The sequence below is a fragment of the Erythrolamprus reginae genome, chromosome Z, assembly GCF_031021105.1.
Source record: "Erythrolamprus reginae isolate rEryReg1 chromosome Z, rEryReg1.hap1, whole genome shotgun sequence".
In the NCBI taxonomy this organism is placed as follows: domain Eukaryota; kingdom Metazoa; phylum Chordata; class Lepidosauria; order Squamata; family Dipsadidae; genus Erythrolamprus; species Erythrolamprus reginae.
In genome coordinates this window covers 115,084,889-115,103,748 of record NC_091963.1, presented here as the reverse complement: position 1 = coordinate 115,103,748, position 18,860 = coordinate 115,084,889, and the positions used below count along the sequence as shown (strand labels likewise).

Genomic DNA, 18,860 nt, shown 5'->3' with positions numbered 1-18,860 from the left:
CGGGAGCCCTGACGGTGGCGGTTGGACCTGCGGCAAGTGTCCTTTGTGGCCCGGCGGGAGGGCACTGGCGATGGGAGCGGGGGGGGGGCCGCAGCGGCCACAGGCAGTCGCAGGGAGATGTCGGCGGCGAGAGGGAGCTCTCTCTCTCTCTCTCAGCTGACTGCAAGCGGGAGCCCTGACGGTGGCGGTTGGACGTGCTGCTGGCGCTGCGGGCCTGGCATATACGGTGTCCAGCAGCACGTCCAGCTGCCGCCGTCAGGGCTCCCGCTTGCAGTCAGCTGAGAGAGAGAGAGAAAGAAAGAGAGACATAGCAAGAGAGGCAGAGAAAGAGAGACAGAGCAAGAAAGAGAGGCAGAGAAAGAGAAAGAGAGATAGAGAAAGAGAGAGAGAAAGAGAGACATAGCAAGAGAGGCAGAGAGAGAGAGAAAGAAAGAGAGACATAGCAAGAGAAAAAGAGAGACTTAGCAAGAGAGGCAGAGAGAGAGAGAAAGAGAAAGAAAGAGAGACATAGCAAGAGAGACAGAGAGAGAGAAAGAGAGAGAAAGAAAGAGAGATAGCAAGAGAGGCAAAGAGAAAGAAAGAGACATATAGCAAGACAGTGAAAGAGAGAGAGAGAGCAAGAGAGAGAGAGAAAAGCAAGAAAGAGATAGCAAGAGAGACAGAGAGAGAGAGCAAGGGAGAGAGAAAGACATAGAGGAAGGGAAGGAGGGAGAGAGAAAGAGAGAAAAAAAGAGAGGAAGAAAGAAAGAAAGGGATGGAGAGAGAGAAAGAAGGGAAGGAAGGAAAAGAGAGAAAGAGGGAGAAATAGAGCGAAAGGGAGGAAGAGAGAGGGTTTTTTTGTCCAAACTTTTCTTTAGCCCGCCCCCCCCGCCCCGCCCCCCTTCAGTGTTCCCCAGGATTTTGAAAATATGAATAATGTGCCGCGGCTCAAAAAAGGTTGGGAAACACTGGACTAAACAATGTCGTCTGGCGGGACCCAGGGGAAGAGCCTTTTCTGTGGCGGTCCCGACCCTCTGGAACAGGCTCCCCCCAGAGATTAGGATTGCTCCCACCCTCCTTGCCTTTCGTAAACTTCTTAAAACCCACCTCTGCCGTCTTGCATGGGGGAACGGAGACATCTCCCCCTGGCCTATATAATTTATGCATGGTATGTTTGTGTGTATGTCTGTTTTTTAAATTAGGGTTTTTTAGAGACTATTTAATATTAGATTTGTGATATATTGTTCGTATTATTGCTGTGAGCCGCCCCGAGTCTGCGGAGAGGGGCGGCATAGAAATCTAATTATTATTATTATTACTATTATTATTATTAATAATAATAATTATTATAATAATAATAATGACTCGCATTCCAGCAGATATGGCTCCTCATGCCACCTGTGGCACCCGCGCCATAGGTTTGCCATCACTGCCCTAGATAGTATAACTACGTTTTATAACATTAGCATAGTTATCTAAATTTTCATATTTAACCATAAAATGACTATTCACTGGCTTCACAGAATACTGATTGCTCATAGTTAGATAATCCTGTTTTAGCCTACATGTTGTGATGTGTTATTCTCTCGGTCCTCTATATGGAGAGCAAGACTGCTTTCTTACCTTATAGATATCAAATGGAAGGTAGTTGCACAGGCCCTGGGGGTGATAATTCCATGTTGCTGATGCTTTTGGATTCTGAAAAGCAGAACATGCACACGGTGGTGCTTAAGGAACCAATAAGGGTCCGGGTCCCGTCGACTAAACAATGTTGTTTGGCGGGCCCCAGGGGAAGAGCCTTCTCTGTGGCGACCCCGGCCCTCTGGAACCAACTGCCCCCGGAGATTAGAATTGCCCCCACCCTCCCTGTCTTTTGTAAACTACTCAAGACTCACTTATGCCGCCAGGCATGGGGTAGTTAAGATATTCCTTTCTCCTAGGCCATTACAAGTTATGCATGGTATGTTTGTGTGTATGTTTGGTTTTATAATAAGGGTTTTTAGTTGTTTTATTAATTGGATTGTTACATGTTGTTTTTTATCATTGTTGTTAGCCGCCCCGAATCTACGGAGAGGGGCGGCATACAAACCCAATAAATAAATAAGGTTGCATGCTTGACTTTTGGTACATCATCATGTTATAGTTAATGAGGACTTTATTTTTAGCCAGCAACCTGTTCTTCTGCCAGAATGAAAACTACATCGTTTAAATTGACTAAAAGTGGGGCTGTGCAAGATACCAGCTAATTCTTTCTACGAACTGTGAAAACCACAAAAGCTAATGGAGTGATACACACTCTCAGTCCAACCCACCTCACAGGGTTATTGTTGTGGGGGGACAAAAATAGAAGGAGGGAGATATGTTGGACATGTTCACCAGTTTATTTGTTAAAAAAAAGAAAGAATGCAGGATGGTTAATAATAGATAAACATCAGTGGTTAGGATTCTTCACAATCTGTTTCTGGTTCTAACACATGATCTGTTTACTCCAGAAGGTATCTTACTACGACTGCAGGGGAAAAGATAGTATTGGAGAGGTACAGTGATCCCCCGAGTTTCGGGATCCTGATCATTGCGAATCGCTATATCGCGATTTTTCCACCTGATGACGTCACTCCCTTCCTTTCTCATCTTTCTTTCTCTCTCTCTTTCTCTATCTTGCTTCTTCCTCTCTCACACTCTCTTCCTCCCTCTCTCATCTCTTTCTTTCCTTCTCTCTCTTTCTCTATCTCTCCCCCTCTTGCTCTCGAGCGGCAAGCGAGCAGCCAGCCGGGCGGGCGGGCGAACGGGCAAGCGGCAAGCGAGCAGCCGGGCGGGCGGGCGAACGGGCAAGCGGCAAGCAAGCGGCCGGGCGAGCGGGTGACGGGCAAGCGGCAAGCGATCTTGGGGTTTCCCCTTTGCCTGGGCGGCGGGAAGACCCAGGGAAGGTTCCTTCGGCCGCCCAACAGCTGATCTGCTCTGCAGCGCGGCAGCAGCGAGGAGCCGAAGATGGGGTTTCCCCCGTTGCCCAGGCAACGGGGAAACCCCATCTTCGGCTCCTCGCTGCTGCCGCACTGCGGAGCAGATCAGCTGTTGGGCGGCCGAAGGGTCTTCCCCGCCGCCCACATGCAAACTCCACCATCTGCGCATGTGCGGCCATGGAAAAAGGGGCGCGCATGCGCAGATGGTGTTTTTACTTCCGCACCACTACATCCCGAAATATCGATTATCGCGAGGGGTCTTGGAACGGAACCCTCGCGATAATCAGGGGATCACTGTATTTTCAACCCCGGGGATGGATAATGGGTTGTGCCCGTGTACTGGTAGAGGGAGTTGTTTCTCAATCAGAGGAACTCAATTGCTCTATTTGTTGCCTTTTTGAACCTCGCTGTTTTTTGTACTGTTTTTATTTTTTGCCATTTTTACTGGCATCTTGCGCATTCCTGGAATAAAAAAATAAATAAAATCAAATTCTGAGTGGACTGTTATTACTGACTTGACCATTTCTCAGAATTTATGAAAAGAGCAAAATAATAATAATAATAATTAATGACTCTTGCCTGCCAATGCACTTAAGAAAATAGGTTATGGAATAGAATGAACTGTAGAATGAAAGAACTCAGCGAGTCACTGGCAGGAGTTTAAGCAAGGGTAGAGGAGGGTTTTTAACCTCCCTCCCTGGTTACAGCTTAGTAAGTCTAATCTTCAGGAACTTGCTGTGAAGCAAGTGAGATGACTCATCGCGCCATAGCTGGGGATTTTTCATTGGAAACTCTCTGCCAAATAGTTCCCTTGCTGCCTAGGGGCTGCTTGCTTGGAGAGAGTGAAACCTTTTGCTTTGGTTTGGAAAGTATTAAGGCAGGTTGGCTCACTTCGGAGGCGGAGGGGCTGATAAATGGTGCTGGCTGGGTGTAGTCTTGGCAACCTGAAAATGTTTCAATGCTGAGGGACAAAATTCCACTCTGCAACAGTGTGGGTAGGTAGAGCAGAGTGCAGCTAATGGAATAGAGGCTTATATTGCAAACAAATATCTAACTATTCTCTTGTCATTAGCAAGTAAGTTTTAAGGCAAAAAAAATGGTTTTAAGGGAAAAAACCCCTTGGACTATTATTGTACTTGTAGATGTAATACAGTGTTTCCCAACCTTGGCAACTTGAAATATCTGGACTTCAACTCCCAGAATTCCCCAGCCAGCATTCGCTGGCTGGGGAATTCTGGGAGTTGAAGTCCAAATATCTTCAAGTTGGCAAGGTTGGGAAACACTGATGTAATAGACGTATCGGTAATAGGACTTACCATATTTTTCGGACTATAAGACGCACCAATGTATAAGAGGCACCAAGATTTCATACAGGAAAGGAAGGGAAAAAAGTTTTTGTCTTCCCCGACACCTGCAGGCCTCCCAAACCCTCTCTGCACCCTATTTTTTGTAATAATTGGTCCATTTTTTCACCTGAAAAATATGAGGCACACAGAGGGTTTGAGAAGCTTGCAGAGTGCTCCAGGGGGCTGGGGGAAGGCAAAAACGCCCCCGGTTTTGCAAAAAATGGCTAATTTTTTCATCTTTTTTTTTTTTTTTGCAAAAATGGGGGTGTTTCTGTCTACCCCCAGACCCTGGGAGCAGTTTACAGATCCATTTTTTTGCAAAAACGGGATTTGGGGGTAGGGTTTCAAGGGGCCAAAAATGGCTGTGTTTGGTTTATAAGACACACCGACATCTCCACCCTCTTTTAGGGTTGGGGGAAAGATGCATCTTGTACTCCGAAAAATATGGTGTTTATCCCTGGAATAAAGAGACCAGATTGAGGAATAGGAATAGTATTTCTCTTCACAATTAACTAGCTATTGCATCTTTGCCTACTCGTGGCTTGTTATTTCTTGTTCTGAGTTAAATCTGATCTCCCTCTGAGATTTCACTATGTTCCCTGATCCTTCCTACATTTGGCTGATGGTATTTTTCCTAGTGCAGTTGTAGATCTTGTTACCAATTAATCTGGTAGTATTCTCAGTGTTCTCCTTCAGCGGTCCCCCAAAAATTATTGGCCCTTTTATACAGTCCATCTCCTCCCATTCACACACTTCAACTGCTTGGCAACTGAGGAGCCTATGGGAGAGATGAACGGTGCGATTTTGTATACTGATGATGACTTCCATCAGGTGTGAGGCCAGTAAACCTGAGGTTCCCTCACTCACAGCTGTGTGCTGTGCGGTTTCTGACACCCAGCTTGGGAAGTTACTTGGTTGTGCCAAGGGGAGCCTTATGTTGTTGTTGTTGTTATTTTATTATTTTATATTATTATTATTATTATTATTATTATTATTATTATTATTATTATGTCAATACAACACAGCAAACGAGATCACTATGCTGGATTTCGTATTTCATCACCAGTCGGGCGCTTTCCAAGCACCTAGGACTGTGTGATGAAGCGGCGAATTATGTTTGCCGATCCCAGTAAAGCGGCCTTTTGAATTGACAGATGGAGATTTTGTCAATTCCGATGGTTTTCAAATGTCCGCTGAGATCCTTTAGCATTGCGCCCAGAGTGCCAACTACCACTGGGACCACTTTCACTGGCTTATGCCAGAGTCGTTGCAGCTTGATTTTTAGATCTTCGTATTTCACTAATTTCTCTAGCTGCTTCTCCTCAATTCTGCTTTCCCCTGAGATTGCAATGTTGATGATCCATACTTTCTTTTTCTCCACAATCAGGATGTCTGGTGTGTTATGCTTCAGAATTCGGTCAGTCGGAAGTCGGAAGTCCCACAGTAGTTTTGCTTGCTCATTTTCGACCACTTTTTCGGGCTTATGATCCCACCAGTTCTTTGCCACTGGTAAATGGTAGTTCCGGCACAAGTTGCAGTGGATCATCTGTGCCACAGCATCATGTCTATGCTTGTAGTCAGTCTGTGCGATCTTTTTGCAGCAGCTGAGTATGTGATCGATTGTTTCATCTGTTTCTTTACAGAGTCTGCACTTTGGATCGTCTGTTGATTTTTCAATTCTGGCTTTGACAGCATTTGTTCTAATGGCCTGTTCTTGCGCCGCCAGTATTAGTCCTTCTGTCCTCCTTTTTGAGTGTTCCACTTGTAAGCCATGGCCAGGTCTTTTCTTTATCCACTTTGCCTTCAATCTTCTCCAAGAACTGGCCATGCAATGCTTTGTTCTGCCAACTGTCCATACGACATTGAGTTACAGTTTTTCTATACTGGTCCTTGGTTTGCTTCACCTTGAGAAGCTTCCTATTGTTGACCTCCATCAACGCTGACTCTATTATTATTATTATTATTATTATTATTATTATTATTATTATATTTTTAATTTACATGTAAATGACATATACACACAGAATATATACAGAAAAACAGACGTACAATGCTGTCTCACCGGCACCCTCCTTTAGTACTCTTTTACGGTAATGTTACCTGTGGTTTGTCAGTAATGTATAGTCAATTTTAAGTAATTATAAACTAATTATAAAAACATGTCAAGTAGAGATACAGTTTACACTTAGACCATTAAACAGTTTTAACTTAATTTGTTTTCTTATCATGCAGCACTTTTGGTGTTTGTTCTTTGGTATAAAAATCTTTCCGCATCTGGTAGTATTTTGTGTTTTCCTGATCTTTCAGCTCGTGTTAATTTGTCAGCTTCTGCACAGTCCAGCATTTTTTAAATCAGATTTCGATCGTTAGGCAGTGATTCATTTTTCCAAAACTGCATTATTATTATTATTATTATTATTATTATTATTATTATTATTATCATCATTATTATCATTATTATCATTATTATCATTATTATCAATTATTCAACTTCTATGCTGCCCAATTCTGAAGGACTCAGGGTGGCTTACAACAATATGAAAATAAAATTAACAATAAAAAGAAGTAAAATATAAATTAAAGCAATAACCCCCATTAAAACCACAACTCAGGAATCCAGTCAACACATACATACCATTCAATACGATTTGGCCATGAAAGATGTACAATTCATGACCCTCAGGCCTGCTGGCAAAGCCAGGTCTTCATAGCCTTTTGGAAGGTCAACAGGGTGGGAGCAGTATGGACATCGGGGGAGGGTGGTGGTGGAGTTGCTTCCATAGAGTTGGGGCGGCCAGAGAGAAGGCCCTCCTCCGCAGCCCCGCCAACCTGAATTGCTTAGTCGACAGGACCCGGAGAAGGCCAACCCTGTGAAATCTTATTGGTCTCTGGGAGGTATACAGCAGGAGACATAAATAGCCTGGCCCTAAGCCATTTAGGGCTTTATAGGTAATAATCAATACCTTGAATTGTGACCGGAGACTAACAATGTTAGCTAGTACTTGCAATACCCTCTTGCAATATTCTATGGCAGGGATAGGCCAAATTGACACTTCTATGACATATGGACTTCAACTTCCAGAATTCCTGAGCTAGCATGATTGGCTCAGGAATTCTGGGAATTGAAGTCCACAAGTCATAGAAGAACAAACTCCGCCTACTCCTGCCGTATGGGATTCTCCTTGGTTCTCTTTTGAGCCTTTTTCTGACGTATAGAAGAGAGGCTTCAAAGCAGACTAGAGGAGATGAACATGATAGAGCATCCTTGAGAGTATGCTTCAATTCAAACTTTTGTCAAAACAAAATTTTCTTTTTTAAAAAATATTTTCCTAGCCTTAATTTCACCTTCAGACCAACTCCCTGTGCATTTGCACTAAGAGAGAGCAGCAGGCCCAGGTCAACTGGTGAATTTCCATAGCTGACTATGGATTTGGACATCCATTTCAATGGCCCTAGTCCAGCATCATAATCACTACATTGTGCTGACTCTGTTAGCAATCTTTCTGGGCTGTTCCTGCATTGTAATGGATCCCGGTTCCAAGAGAAGCCTGAAAACTTGACCTTGGAGCTGCAACAGATTCTGGAAGCTGAAAGAAACTTAGAATTGTACTGTAGTGGGGGGAAAAATAGAAGTTTTATGGCTTCCAGTATAAGTTGTAAGTGTTCAGTTGATGTTTTTAATCCTATTTTATAGCTCAAACATTAAGCTGTCACGGTAGCTGTTTTATCCTGCTTAATGGTTAAAAAGCAGAGTTTTAGTGTGTGCGGTTTGTAGTTTCATACATTATGAAACTATGTAGGAGAACCATTTGCCCTTTCATATACTATACTTGGCAGCAATTTCCCTTACATTGCTAATAACTATGGTTGCTTATGTATTAGTGCTTGTGATCTGCTTAATATAGTCTTACATGAAACCATTTATACTGCAGCCTGCTTTTAGGACTTGTGGTTGGTTGGTTATAATATTTGCACCGTTTTTGTGATGATCGTGGTTATAACACTTTAGAATTGCAAGCCAGAGTAGTCTAAAGGTGCACCACAGAAAAGGAGCATTGTCAGATTATCCAAAAGTTGCAGATGGTATAGATGGAAAAAATATTCAGCAGCTTTTCACTACTTCTTATGGATATTACTAATGCAATATATCTAATATATTTTACTTGTTATATACACTAGATGTTATCTGAACCCAAATGTTCCATTACTTAAGAGTTTCTTTCTTGTATCAGCTTTGTTGTGAATATTTGCAAAAGCGTCAGTTCTTTCATGTTTTTAGTTTCCCGTTACACAGGAAAGTATTTTTGCCTTAAAACAGACACGTTGATTATAAATGCATTGGTTCCAAAACTGAGTTTACACGTTGTGCCAAAAACTCTGGAAGATTTAACTATGATGTATCGAATAATTGCTTACCTAGCAGGCTTCTGCCAACATGTTGAGCCAAAAATAAACACACAAGTTGTACAAAGACAATTTCTTTTCAACAGGGAGACAAAACTGAATGAAAGAGACAAACTTAAATATTTGCTGTGCTAGCGGGATAGGTAGGACAGAAGTGAACTATACTAGTAATTGCAGTTTAGGACTACAATTAGGCCAGGAATTTCTTTCACTAAGTGATGCTATTGTAAAGCACAATAAGGGGCGTACATAAGTGCACCAGAGTGCCTACCGTCCCCTGTCCTATAGTCTCTCCTATATCTCACAGAAACATAGAAGACTGACGGCAGAAAAAAACCTCATGGTCCATCTAGTCTGCCCTTATACTATTTCCTGTATTTTATCTTACAATGGATATATGTTTATCCCAGGCATGTTTAAATTCAGTGACTGTGGATTTACCAACCACGTCTGCTGGAAGTTTGTTCCAAGGATCTACTACTCTTTCAGTAAAATAATATTTTCTTACGTTGCTTTTTGATCTTTCCCCCAACTAACTTCAGATTGTGTCCCCTTGTTCTTGTGTTCACTTTCCTATTAAAAACACTTCCCTCCTGAACCTTATTTAACCCTTTTGACATATTTAAATGTTTCGATCATGTCCCCCCTTTTCCTTCTGTCCTCTAGACCAGTGTTTTTCAACCAGTGTGCCGTGAGACAGGGTCAGGTGTACCGAGGGGAAATTAAACATGGATCCCCAATCTACCATTCCTGCCAGGATATCAAGTTTCAAGTTTTATTGGATTTATATGCCGCCCCTCTCCGAAAACTCGGGGCGGCTAACAACAATCATAAACAGTATACAATAATAATCCAATACTAAAAGCGAATTAAAATCCATTAATATACAAAACCAAACATACATACAAACATACCATGCATACAATTGTAAAGACCTAGGGGGAGAATAAATCTTAATTCCCCCATGCCTGGTGGCAGAGGTGGGTTTTAAGTAGCTTACGAAAGGCAAGGAGGGTGCGGGCAGTTCTAATCTCTGGGGAGAGTTGGTTCCAGAGGGTCGGGGCCGCCACAGAGAAGGCTCTTCCCTGGGTCCCGCCAAGCGGCATTGTTTAGTTGACGGGACCCGGAGAAGACCCACTCTGTGGGACCTAACTGACCGCTGGGATTTGTGTGGCAGAAGGCGGTCCCTGAGGTAATCTGTTCCGGTGCCATCCCTTTTGTGTTCATTGAAACAGGCCCAGGTTTCACACTAAGTGAGTATAAATACATTTAGAAACTATATTATTAACTATAGGTAAAATATATACTGCGTTAGAGTGTCATTTTGTATCATAGGGTGTGCCCCAGGATTTTGTAAATGTAAAAATTGTGCCGCGGCTCAAAAAAGGTTGAAAATCACTGCTCTAGACTATACAGATTGAGTTCATTAAGTCTTTCCTGATACGTTTTATGCTTAAGACCTTCCACCATTCTTGTAGCCCGTCTTTGGACCCGTTCAATTTTGTCAATATCTTTTTGTAGGTGAGGTCTCCAGAACTGAACACAGTATTCCAAATGTGGTCTCATCTCATATATCTTCTCTTCTATCCCTTCTATCCCTTCTATCTCGCCTATCTCTTATATCTTTTCTGCTATTCTCCCTAGTTATATTTTACTCCTATATTTTCTCTTCTATACTCTCTTTGATACATTCTACTCGTATATATCCCCTATAACCTTCATTGTGTATTATTGTATATTGGACAAAACAAATACATACAATAAAATAAATAAAAAATACAACTTCAAACGATCACAATCCTGACAAGTCCCAGTTGGTATTATAACTCCAGACAAGCCACATGTCTGGAGGTGGTAAAATGGGAAGCAGATTGAATCCTAGATAAGGCGCGTGGGAGTGCTTGAAGGGGATGCGGAGGGAAGTCCAATTAAGCTCGCACACAAATCGGGGGTGCTGCAAGAGTGGTACAACCCTGAGGATGTTAGGGAAGAGGATGTGGGGGTGGGTGGGTGGGTTTGTAGGCACAGGGCGGCCAGGGAAAGAGAATCTAGGATGCATACGTGCATTCCTGCAAGTGGAGGAAGGCTAGAAAAAGACTACACTACCACTCAAGGTCCACACTGCCTAGCCTGGCTTATACATCTTTATGAGATCATCTTATGAGGAAACCAGCTTGCATGACCTGGGGAAAGAAGCATCACATAGCCAGCAGTTGACTGGTGGAGGGCCAGGCAGGGCAAGGTGGATTAGCAGTGGGGAAATGATGATGAAGTTAGGGTAGCAAGGACTGCGGAGAGACCATGGAGGGAGAGAAAGGCGGATGGGGAGAACTGGAACATCTCTGTAAATTCGGACAGGCTGTCAAGTGCACAAAGTTTGATCTGGTGATGGTGGGGACACTGCAATGGCCATAACTTCAGAGACCACCTGTCGTAAGTCCTTTTGCTCAGTGCCACTGCAATTTGAAACCCTTAATGTGTGTATGCTTGTAAGTGGAGAACTACCGCTGTAGAAATGAATGGGGGAACAGCTTCTGTCTTGCGGGGTTTCACATCTGTGATTAGCCTACAGAATTTAAGCTAAATGCTTTTGCCCAGATCCTCCAGTGCCCTGATGGCAAACCTATGGCACGCAGAGCCATATTTGAGGGCACACGAGGTATTGCCTGGTGAATCATTCTTTGTCAAGTGGACCAGGTGAAATTGAAGCCCTGTTTGAAAAGAAACCATGACAAAAACAACATATAGGATAGGGGAAAAAAACATGCTTTTGCTAATGAAATATAAAAGTGAAGATGATTGAAGGTGAGGTTCAGGAGGGAAGTGTTTTTAATAGGAAAGTGAACACAAGAACCAGGGGACACAATCTGAAGTTAGTTGGGGGAAAGATCAAAAGCAACATGAGAAAATATTATTTTACTGAAAGAGTAGTAGATCCTTGGAACAAACTTCCAGCAGACGTGGTAGATAAATCCACAGTAACTGAATTTAAACATGCCTGGGATAACCATATATCCATCCTAAGATAGAATACAGAAAATAGTATAAGGGCAGACTAGATGGACCATGAGGTCATTTTCTGCCATCAGTCTTCTATGTTTCTATGTGAGAAAATAGAGAGCGATAGGAAAAAACATCGCTCCTTCTAATGAAGATGATTGAAGGTGATGAAACAGAGCTCTTCGTTTTCTCACCTTCAATCACCTTCATTTTTATTTCATTAGAAAGAGCACGTTTTGTCTTACCATATATATTGTTTTTGTGATGGTATCTTTTCAACTAAGGCTGCAAAAGTCAATCAAGTGGGCACATGGTCCATTTGACAAAGAATTACCCCATGTCAGTTCCAGGACACATCTTCATGCTGGCCAGCTGATTTTCGGCCTTCCAGAGGGCGGGGAGAAGTCATTTTCGCCTTCTCCAAGCTTCAGGAGAGCCTCCTATAGCTTAGGGAAGGCGAAAAAAGGCACAACAGGCCTATCGAAAGTTCAGAAACAAACTTCTGGTAGGCCTGATGAGCCATCCATAGGCTCTAGAGCAGTGAAGGGCTACCAAGATTTTGACTACCACATTGTGGGCGTGGCTTATGCAGGACGCCCTGCATTTTCTTTCAACATCTTTCAGTGCAAATTGGGTGCTCTGGGGTGGAGCTCCATTTTCGTTACTCCACTGTGCTCTATCCCATCCGGGCAGCAGCCCACCCCTGCTCTGGGGACTTCAGTAAGGTCTGCATGCATGCCTGGGGCGGAGCGCAGGGGGCATTGTGCATGCATGTTGGGGGGGGGAAGGCAGTGCATTATGGGTGTGGGCACACGGGTGTGTGCTATCGTGGGCATGCGTTCCCTTTTGGCACCTGTGCAAAAAAAAAAAAAGGTTCGCCATCACTGCTCTAGTGCAGTGTTTCCCAACCTTGGCAACTTGAAGGTATCTGGACTTCAACTCCCAGAATTCCCCAGCCAGCGAATGCTGGCTGGGGAATTCTGGGAGTTGAAGTCCAAATACCTTCAAGTTGCCAAGGTTGGGAAACACTGCTCTAGTGTATCCTGAAGTCGTAGAACCTGGAAAGGAGTCATTGCCAATGTTACAAATACCAGATGCAGCGACATAGTTGGGGAAGATGGGGCACACATTTTCACTCTCTTAATGCTAATAATTTCCGCATGCACGTGAAATAAAATAAGGGAATGGAGAAAGACGCCCCATATGTAGAAACAGATGTAATGCAGTTACCAGACTGCTGGGTCGAGATAATAATAGTTTTTTTTTATTATCAAAGTGTTCTTCTGCCTTGACTCCCCTCCATTTTCGACACAGCCCTGATTGGAGATGCTTAACTGGCATACAGAGCTTGGACTAACCCCAGAGAGTGTAGCCAGGTGGGGCTGGTCTTGTCCCAGCCTAATGGGCTAAATTGATAATAGAGCAACCCTGTAAACAGGACACTCCACCCTGCCAATGCTTTTCTCGCAAGCCATCTTTTTCTTGAAGGAGGCATTGTTTTGCAGCCTCGGGTGTATTTTTAGGTAGTGCTGCTTTGATTGGGACAGGAAAGCACTTCAGATCGGCTGCGGATCGGTTATCTTTCCAGTTCTGCTAGCAGCCTGCAGCCCCTATTTCCCAGATATCTACCACAAGCAGTTCCAATCATTGATTTATTTGTCATCCCAAGCTACTGAGAAGGGGAACTGCAGATTTCTTCCCCATGATGAAAGATTTATTTATGTATTTATTTATTTATGTATTTATTTATCTATTTATCTATCTATCTATCTATCTATCTATCTATCTATCTATCTATCTATCTATTTTTCTATCTATCTATCTATCTATCTATCTATCTATCTATCTATCTATCTATCTATCTCTCTCTCTCTCTATCTCTCTATCTATTTATTGGATTTGTATGCCGCCCCTCTCTGCAGACTTGGGGCGGCTAACAACAGTAATAAAACAGCACATGACAATAATCCAATACTAAAAACAGTTAAAATCCCATTATTATAAAAACCAATCATACATACAGAACATACCCTGCATAAAATTGTAAAGGCCTAGGGGGAAAGTGTATCTCAATTCCCCCATGCCTGGCGGCAGAGGTGGGTTTTAAGCAGCTTACAAAAGGCAAGGAGGGTGGGGGCAATTCTAATCTCTGGGGGGGAGTTGTTTCCAGAGGGCCGGGGCCGCCACACAGAAGGCTCTTCCCCTGGGTCCTGCCAAGCGACATTGTTTGGTTGACGGGACCCGGAGAAGACCCTCTCTGTGGGACCTAACTGGTCGCTGGGATTCATGCAGCAGAAGGCGGTCCCAGAGGTAATCTGGTCCGGTGCCATGAAGGGCTTTATAGGTCATAACCAAGATTGCCTTTGGGCCAGACTTTTTAGGTTGAAGAAGGAATGCTAGGAGCAAGCTTTATAGTCAGGCATATCCTACTGAAGAAGTTGAACGCATGTGCCTCAAATAGACCCTGTTGTGAGGTCAACAGCCAGTCAGAAGAGGCCTTAAATAGCTGCTGAACTGTTGTGAGTCGGAGCTTTGCACAGGAGCTGCCAGAGATCTTTTTTGGCAGCAGAACAGGAGATCCCTGCTTTGCTTAAGAGTGCATATTAATGTATGTGTAAATGAAAAGCAAACAAACCCCAGCCTGGGGTTTTAGTTGGCTTCCCCCCCCCCTACTTAAATGCTGTAGCTGGGAGCTAGGAAATCTTGGCTTTACAGGTCCCTTATCAGAATCAGTGGGTTTCTTTGTGCAGATTTCACCTCCATAGGACACAATTCATAATTTCCCATGTCAGGTAAAAGCAGAATGTTGTCAATTTTACTGATAGATGGATTAAGGCTTGTCAAGTGCTAATATAATTCATAAAATTCATGCAAAGAGGTTAACTCGGGAGGCAAACAGCTTTTTGAAAACAATTTGTCCTCGTAACTCATTCTGGTGTCAGCTTTTTGCTGATATATGTTAAATATTATCTTCTCATAAATTTTGGGAGACTCAAAATGAAACAGAATAGAAAACCAAACCAACCCCCCCCCCCCCCCTGGCTCTTTCCAACAAGGCTTTTAGACATAGGGTGAGAAAAAGTGTGAATTGTGAAGATGAAATTAGTTACTTTTTTCTCAGGACAAGAAAATGGTAGCATCACAATATGTGTAGATGGGCAATGTTACAAACATTTTTATTTTCAGAACTATGTTGTTATTTTGTATTTGAAATATTTATAATATTTATTTTATTTTATTTATTTATTTGTTTGTTTGTTTGTTCAATTTTTATGCCGCCCTTCTCCTTAGACTCAGGGTGGCTTACAACATGTTAGCAATAGCACTTTTTAACAGAGCCAGTGTATTGCCCCCACAATTCAGGTCCTCATTTTACCCACCTTGGAAGGATGGAAGGCTGAGTCAACCTTGAGCCGGTGATAAGATTTGAACCGCTGACCTTCAGATCTTCAGTCAGCTTCAGTGGCCTGCAGTACAGCACTCTACCTGCTGCGCCACCCCGGCTCTTATATATAATTTCTTAGTGAGTGGTAGTTCTGCAACATATAGAAAGATGTAAGTTTCCTTTTGTCTTCTTCCTGAATAATGGATAGCTGGTTTTTCTTTGGGTTCTTGCGTCTCACTTCAGCTTTCCCCAACCTTGCATCGTTTGTGAGTAGAGTGTAGAATAATAGACTTGGAAGGTATCTTGAAGGTCTTCTAGTCCAACTCCCTGTTCAAGCAGAAAAACCTATACCAGTGATGGCGAACCTTTTTCCCCTCAGGTGCCGAAAGAGCGCGGTACGCGCGCTATCACACATGTGCAAGTGCCCACACCCATTATTAAATGCCTGGGGAGGGGAGAACAGTTCCCCCCGCCCCTGGAGGTCCTCTGGAGGCCGGAAACGGCCTGTTTCCCAATTTCTGGTGGGCCCAGTAGGGTCGTGTTTCACCCTCCCCAAGCTCCAAAGGCTTCCCTGGAGCTAGGGAAGGGTAAAAGCGCTCTCCCCTACCCCCCCCCCCCCCCGAGGCTCTCTGGAAGCCAAAAATACCCTCCCAGAGCCTCTGTGCGAACCTAAAATAAGCTGGCTGGCACACACATGCACGTTGGAGTTGAGCTAAGGCAACGGCTCACGTGCCAGCAGATATGGCTCCGCGTGCCACCGGTAGCACCCGTGCCATAGGTTCGCCATCACTGGCCTATACATTTCAGATAAATGGTAGTCCAATCTCTTCTTTAAAATCTCCAAGAGCATCCGCAATTTCTGAAGGCAAACCATTCCACCGATTAATTGTCCTCACTGTCAGGAAATTTCTCCTTATTCTTAGGTTGGATCGTTTCTTTGTAAGTTTTGTCCATTCCTTCCTGTCCTACCTTTAGGTGCTTGCTGGTTTAATTACCAATTCAAGAAAATGGGAGTTGCAGTTTTTTCACAGCTGCAAGTGTCTATCAGGAAAGATAGCTGAGAAATTCTTTAGCTTCCATACAAAATGTTGATGTCTCTAAAGGGAAATGGAATATTTTGCTGTACACGACTACTGATAAATGTGGCTATAGCCTTCGGTACTATGAACAATGTATAAACTGGTCTTCCGCTGATATTACTAGGGAAATAATAAATTCTTTTGAAAAATGTCTAAAGTTACTAGGCTTTGCAAAGCAGTAATAAGGGAGGAGTGATAATCAGCAGGCCCAACCTAAAAATAAGGGAGGAAATTGCATTCTTGTTGACTAGAGAAGCAGTTGGGAAATGAATATATTTAGATGCAATTAGATTTCTATCCCAAGGGCTGAGTGTTACCACAACTTGTCTCATATTTCATCTTCACTCCTCTGGGGAAGATTCAACAGAGAGAAAGTATGAGTTGCCCAAGGCCACCGGGTAAGCTAATTTATTGATAGCTTCATACTCCAAGCCTTGAATTTGGATTGCTGAGCTCTCAAAACTTTATTTGAATTATTTTACCTGTTTAACCTTTTATATAAACTTCATATTCAATTTTTTTCTCTCTCTGCTTGCTTTTGATGTATATTTTAAAAGAAGGTAGCAGTTTATATTGATTTACCTAAGCCTGAAAGAAGAAAAAAATGCTGCTGGCTGTTTTTATTAAGATATTTTTTGTTCTTTATCTTCTCACTCTACTCTTAGGTTGTTATTGTTTTGGGTTTAAAAAAAACAAAAAAAACCCATTATTTGTGTCTTTCATAAAATTAATGCCTGGAACTTATGTTGTTCGATTAAAGACATTTGGCTATAGAAAAACTAATAAAATCTATTTTTAAAAATAGTCAGCTAATACTGTGTCATTTGTTGCCAAAGACCATTTTTTAAGCATGCCTCTAAAATGCGTGGCATCCAGTTTGATTTTGAGGGCTATATATGTTTTCCAACCACCCATTTCATATTATGCAGGGGAAAAGGACTTTTGCAACAATGACCTGAAGTGTCTGATGGAAATCTATTTATGATGTAGGAAACCTCAAGATCTAGAATAATAATTGAGAGTAGAAGTGAGAAGGAATGTGAAAGCAGTTGCTGAAAGCACTTTGATAGAAGTGATGCTTGCTTGCAATTTGTAGCAAATCCATTCATTATTTTTTTTCCCCTCTCTTCTTATCTAGCTAATGTTCCATATGCTGCTGGTCCTGAAAAGGTTTCCCGGAACAAACGTCCAAGAATACAGCGCCCATCATCATTAGATACCATTCTTGGTTCATACCTTATGGGCCAGTGGCCTCGAGATACCGAAGGACTTCCCATGTCAAATATGTGTGACAAATCTACTCAGGTACTGGGTCTATCTTTCAGCTTACAGAAGGATCAATATGGTAGCAGATATCAAAGGAGTGAACAATTGGAAATCAAGAGAGCTAAATATTGCCTGTCATTAAATTTACTATCTAATTTTGCTCCTTAAAAATCAGAGGTGATCATTATGTGTTTCAATGCAGACTTTCAGTCAGAATGCCTAATTTTAATTGAAAAGGACAAGAGTTTTCAAATTCAGAAATCAACCTTTTGACCTTGAATCCTTCTATTTGTCCCTAATTGAGACAGATCCCTTCAGTAGTTTCCAAATCCAGTACAATTCTATCTCCAGTCTATGCTCCACCTAGCCAAACACAGGCAGTGCCAAGTTTAGGAGATGTTTTCCTTCATCTCCTAGTGATTATTGTCCCTGGTCATTGCTTGAGTTCCTAGTATTCAGCAATGCAGTATATGTTACACAATTACATAAATGGGGTTTCTGGTATGGGCTAGGTGTCCTAGGAACCCTAACTTTTATCTGACATGGGAAATAAACATTGTAATCTACATAGCTAAAATTATAAAGACATGCTTTGTGAAAAGAATGAAATGTAAAACAATATGTACTGCTCAAAAAAATAAAGGGAACACTCAAATAACACATCCTAGATCTGAATGAATGAAATATTCTCATTGAATACAGTGATACCTTGTCTTACAAACTTAATTGGTTCTGGGACGAGGTTCTTAAGGTGAAAAGTTTGTAAAACGAAACAAGTTTTCCATAGGAATCAATGGAAAAGCAATTAATGCATGCAAGCCCAAAATTCACCCCTTTTGCCAGCCGAAGCACCCGTTTTTATACTGCTGGGTTTCTCCTGAGGCTCCCCTCCATGGGAAACCCTACCTCTGGACTTCTGTGTTTTTGCGATGCTGCAATTTCACTGAGGCTCCCCTCGCTGGGAAACCCCACCTCCAGACTTCCGTTGCCAGTGAAGCGCCTGTTTTTGCGATGCTGGGATTCCCCTGCTGGTATTCCCCTGCAACATCGCAAAAACACAGAAGTCTGGAGGTGGTGTTTCCCATGGAGGGGAGCTCAGGGGAATCCCAGCAGCGCAAAAATGGGTGCTTTGCTGGCAATGGAAGTCCGGAGGTGGTACATCACAGTGGTGGCGGTGGGTTTGTAAGGTGAAAATAGTTTGTAAGAAGAAGCAAAAAAACCTTAAACCCTGGGTTTGTATCTCGAAAAGTTTGTATGACGAGGTGTTTGTAAGACGAGGTATCACTGTACTTTGTTCTGTACAAAGTTGAATTATTCGTGCACAACAGCATGTGAAATTGATTGTCAATCAGTGTTGCTTTCTGAGTGGGCAGTTTGATTTCACAGAAGTTTGGTTTATTTGGAGTTATATTGTGTTGTTTAAGTGTTCCCTTTTTTTGAG

At 42.7% G+C, this 18,860-nt stretch overlaps 1 protein-coding gene across 3 annotated transcripts in view; it reads left to right on the top strand.

Annotated features, from left to right (window-relative positions):
- FAM117A (family with sequence similarity 117 member A) overlaps positions 1 to 18,860 on the top strand; it is a 47,896-nt gene that overhangs the window by 8,276 nt on the left and 20,760 nt on the right. For all 3 annotated transcript variants that reach the window (XM_070726485.1, XM_070726483.1, XM_070726484.1), the window contains exon 2: positions 17,292 to 17,458. In XM_070726485.1, coding sequence (XP_070582586.1) covers positions 17,292 to 17,458 — 167 coding nt within the window. The remainder of the gene's footprint in view (positions 1 to 17,291; positions 17,459 to 18,860) is intronic.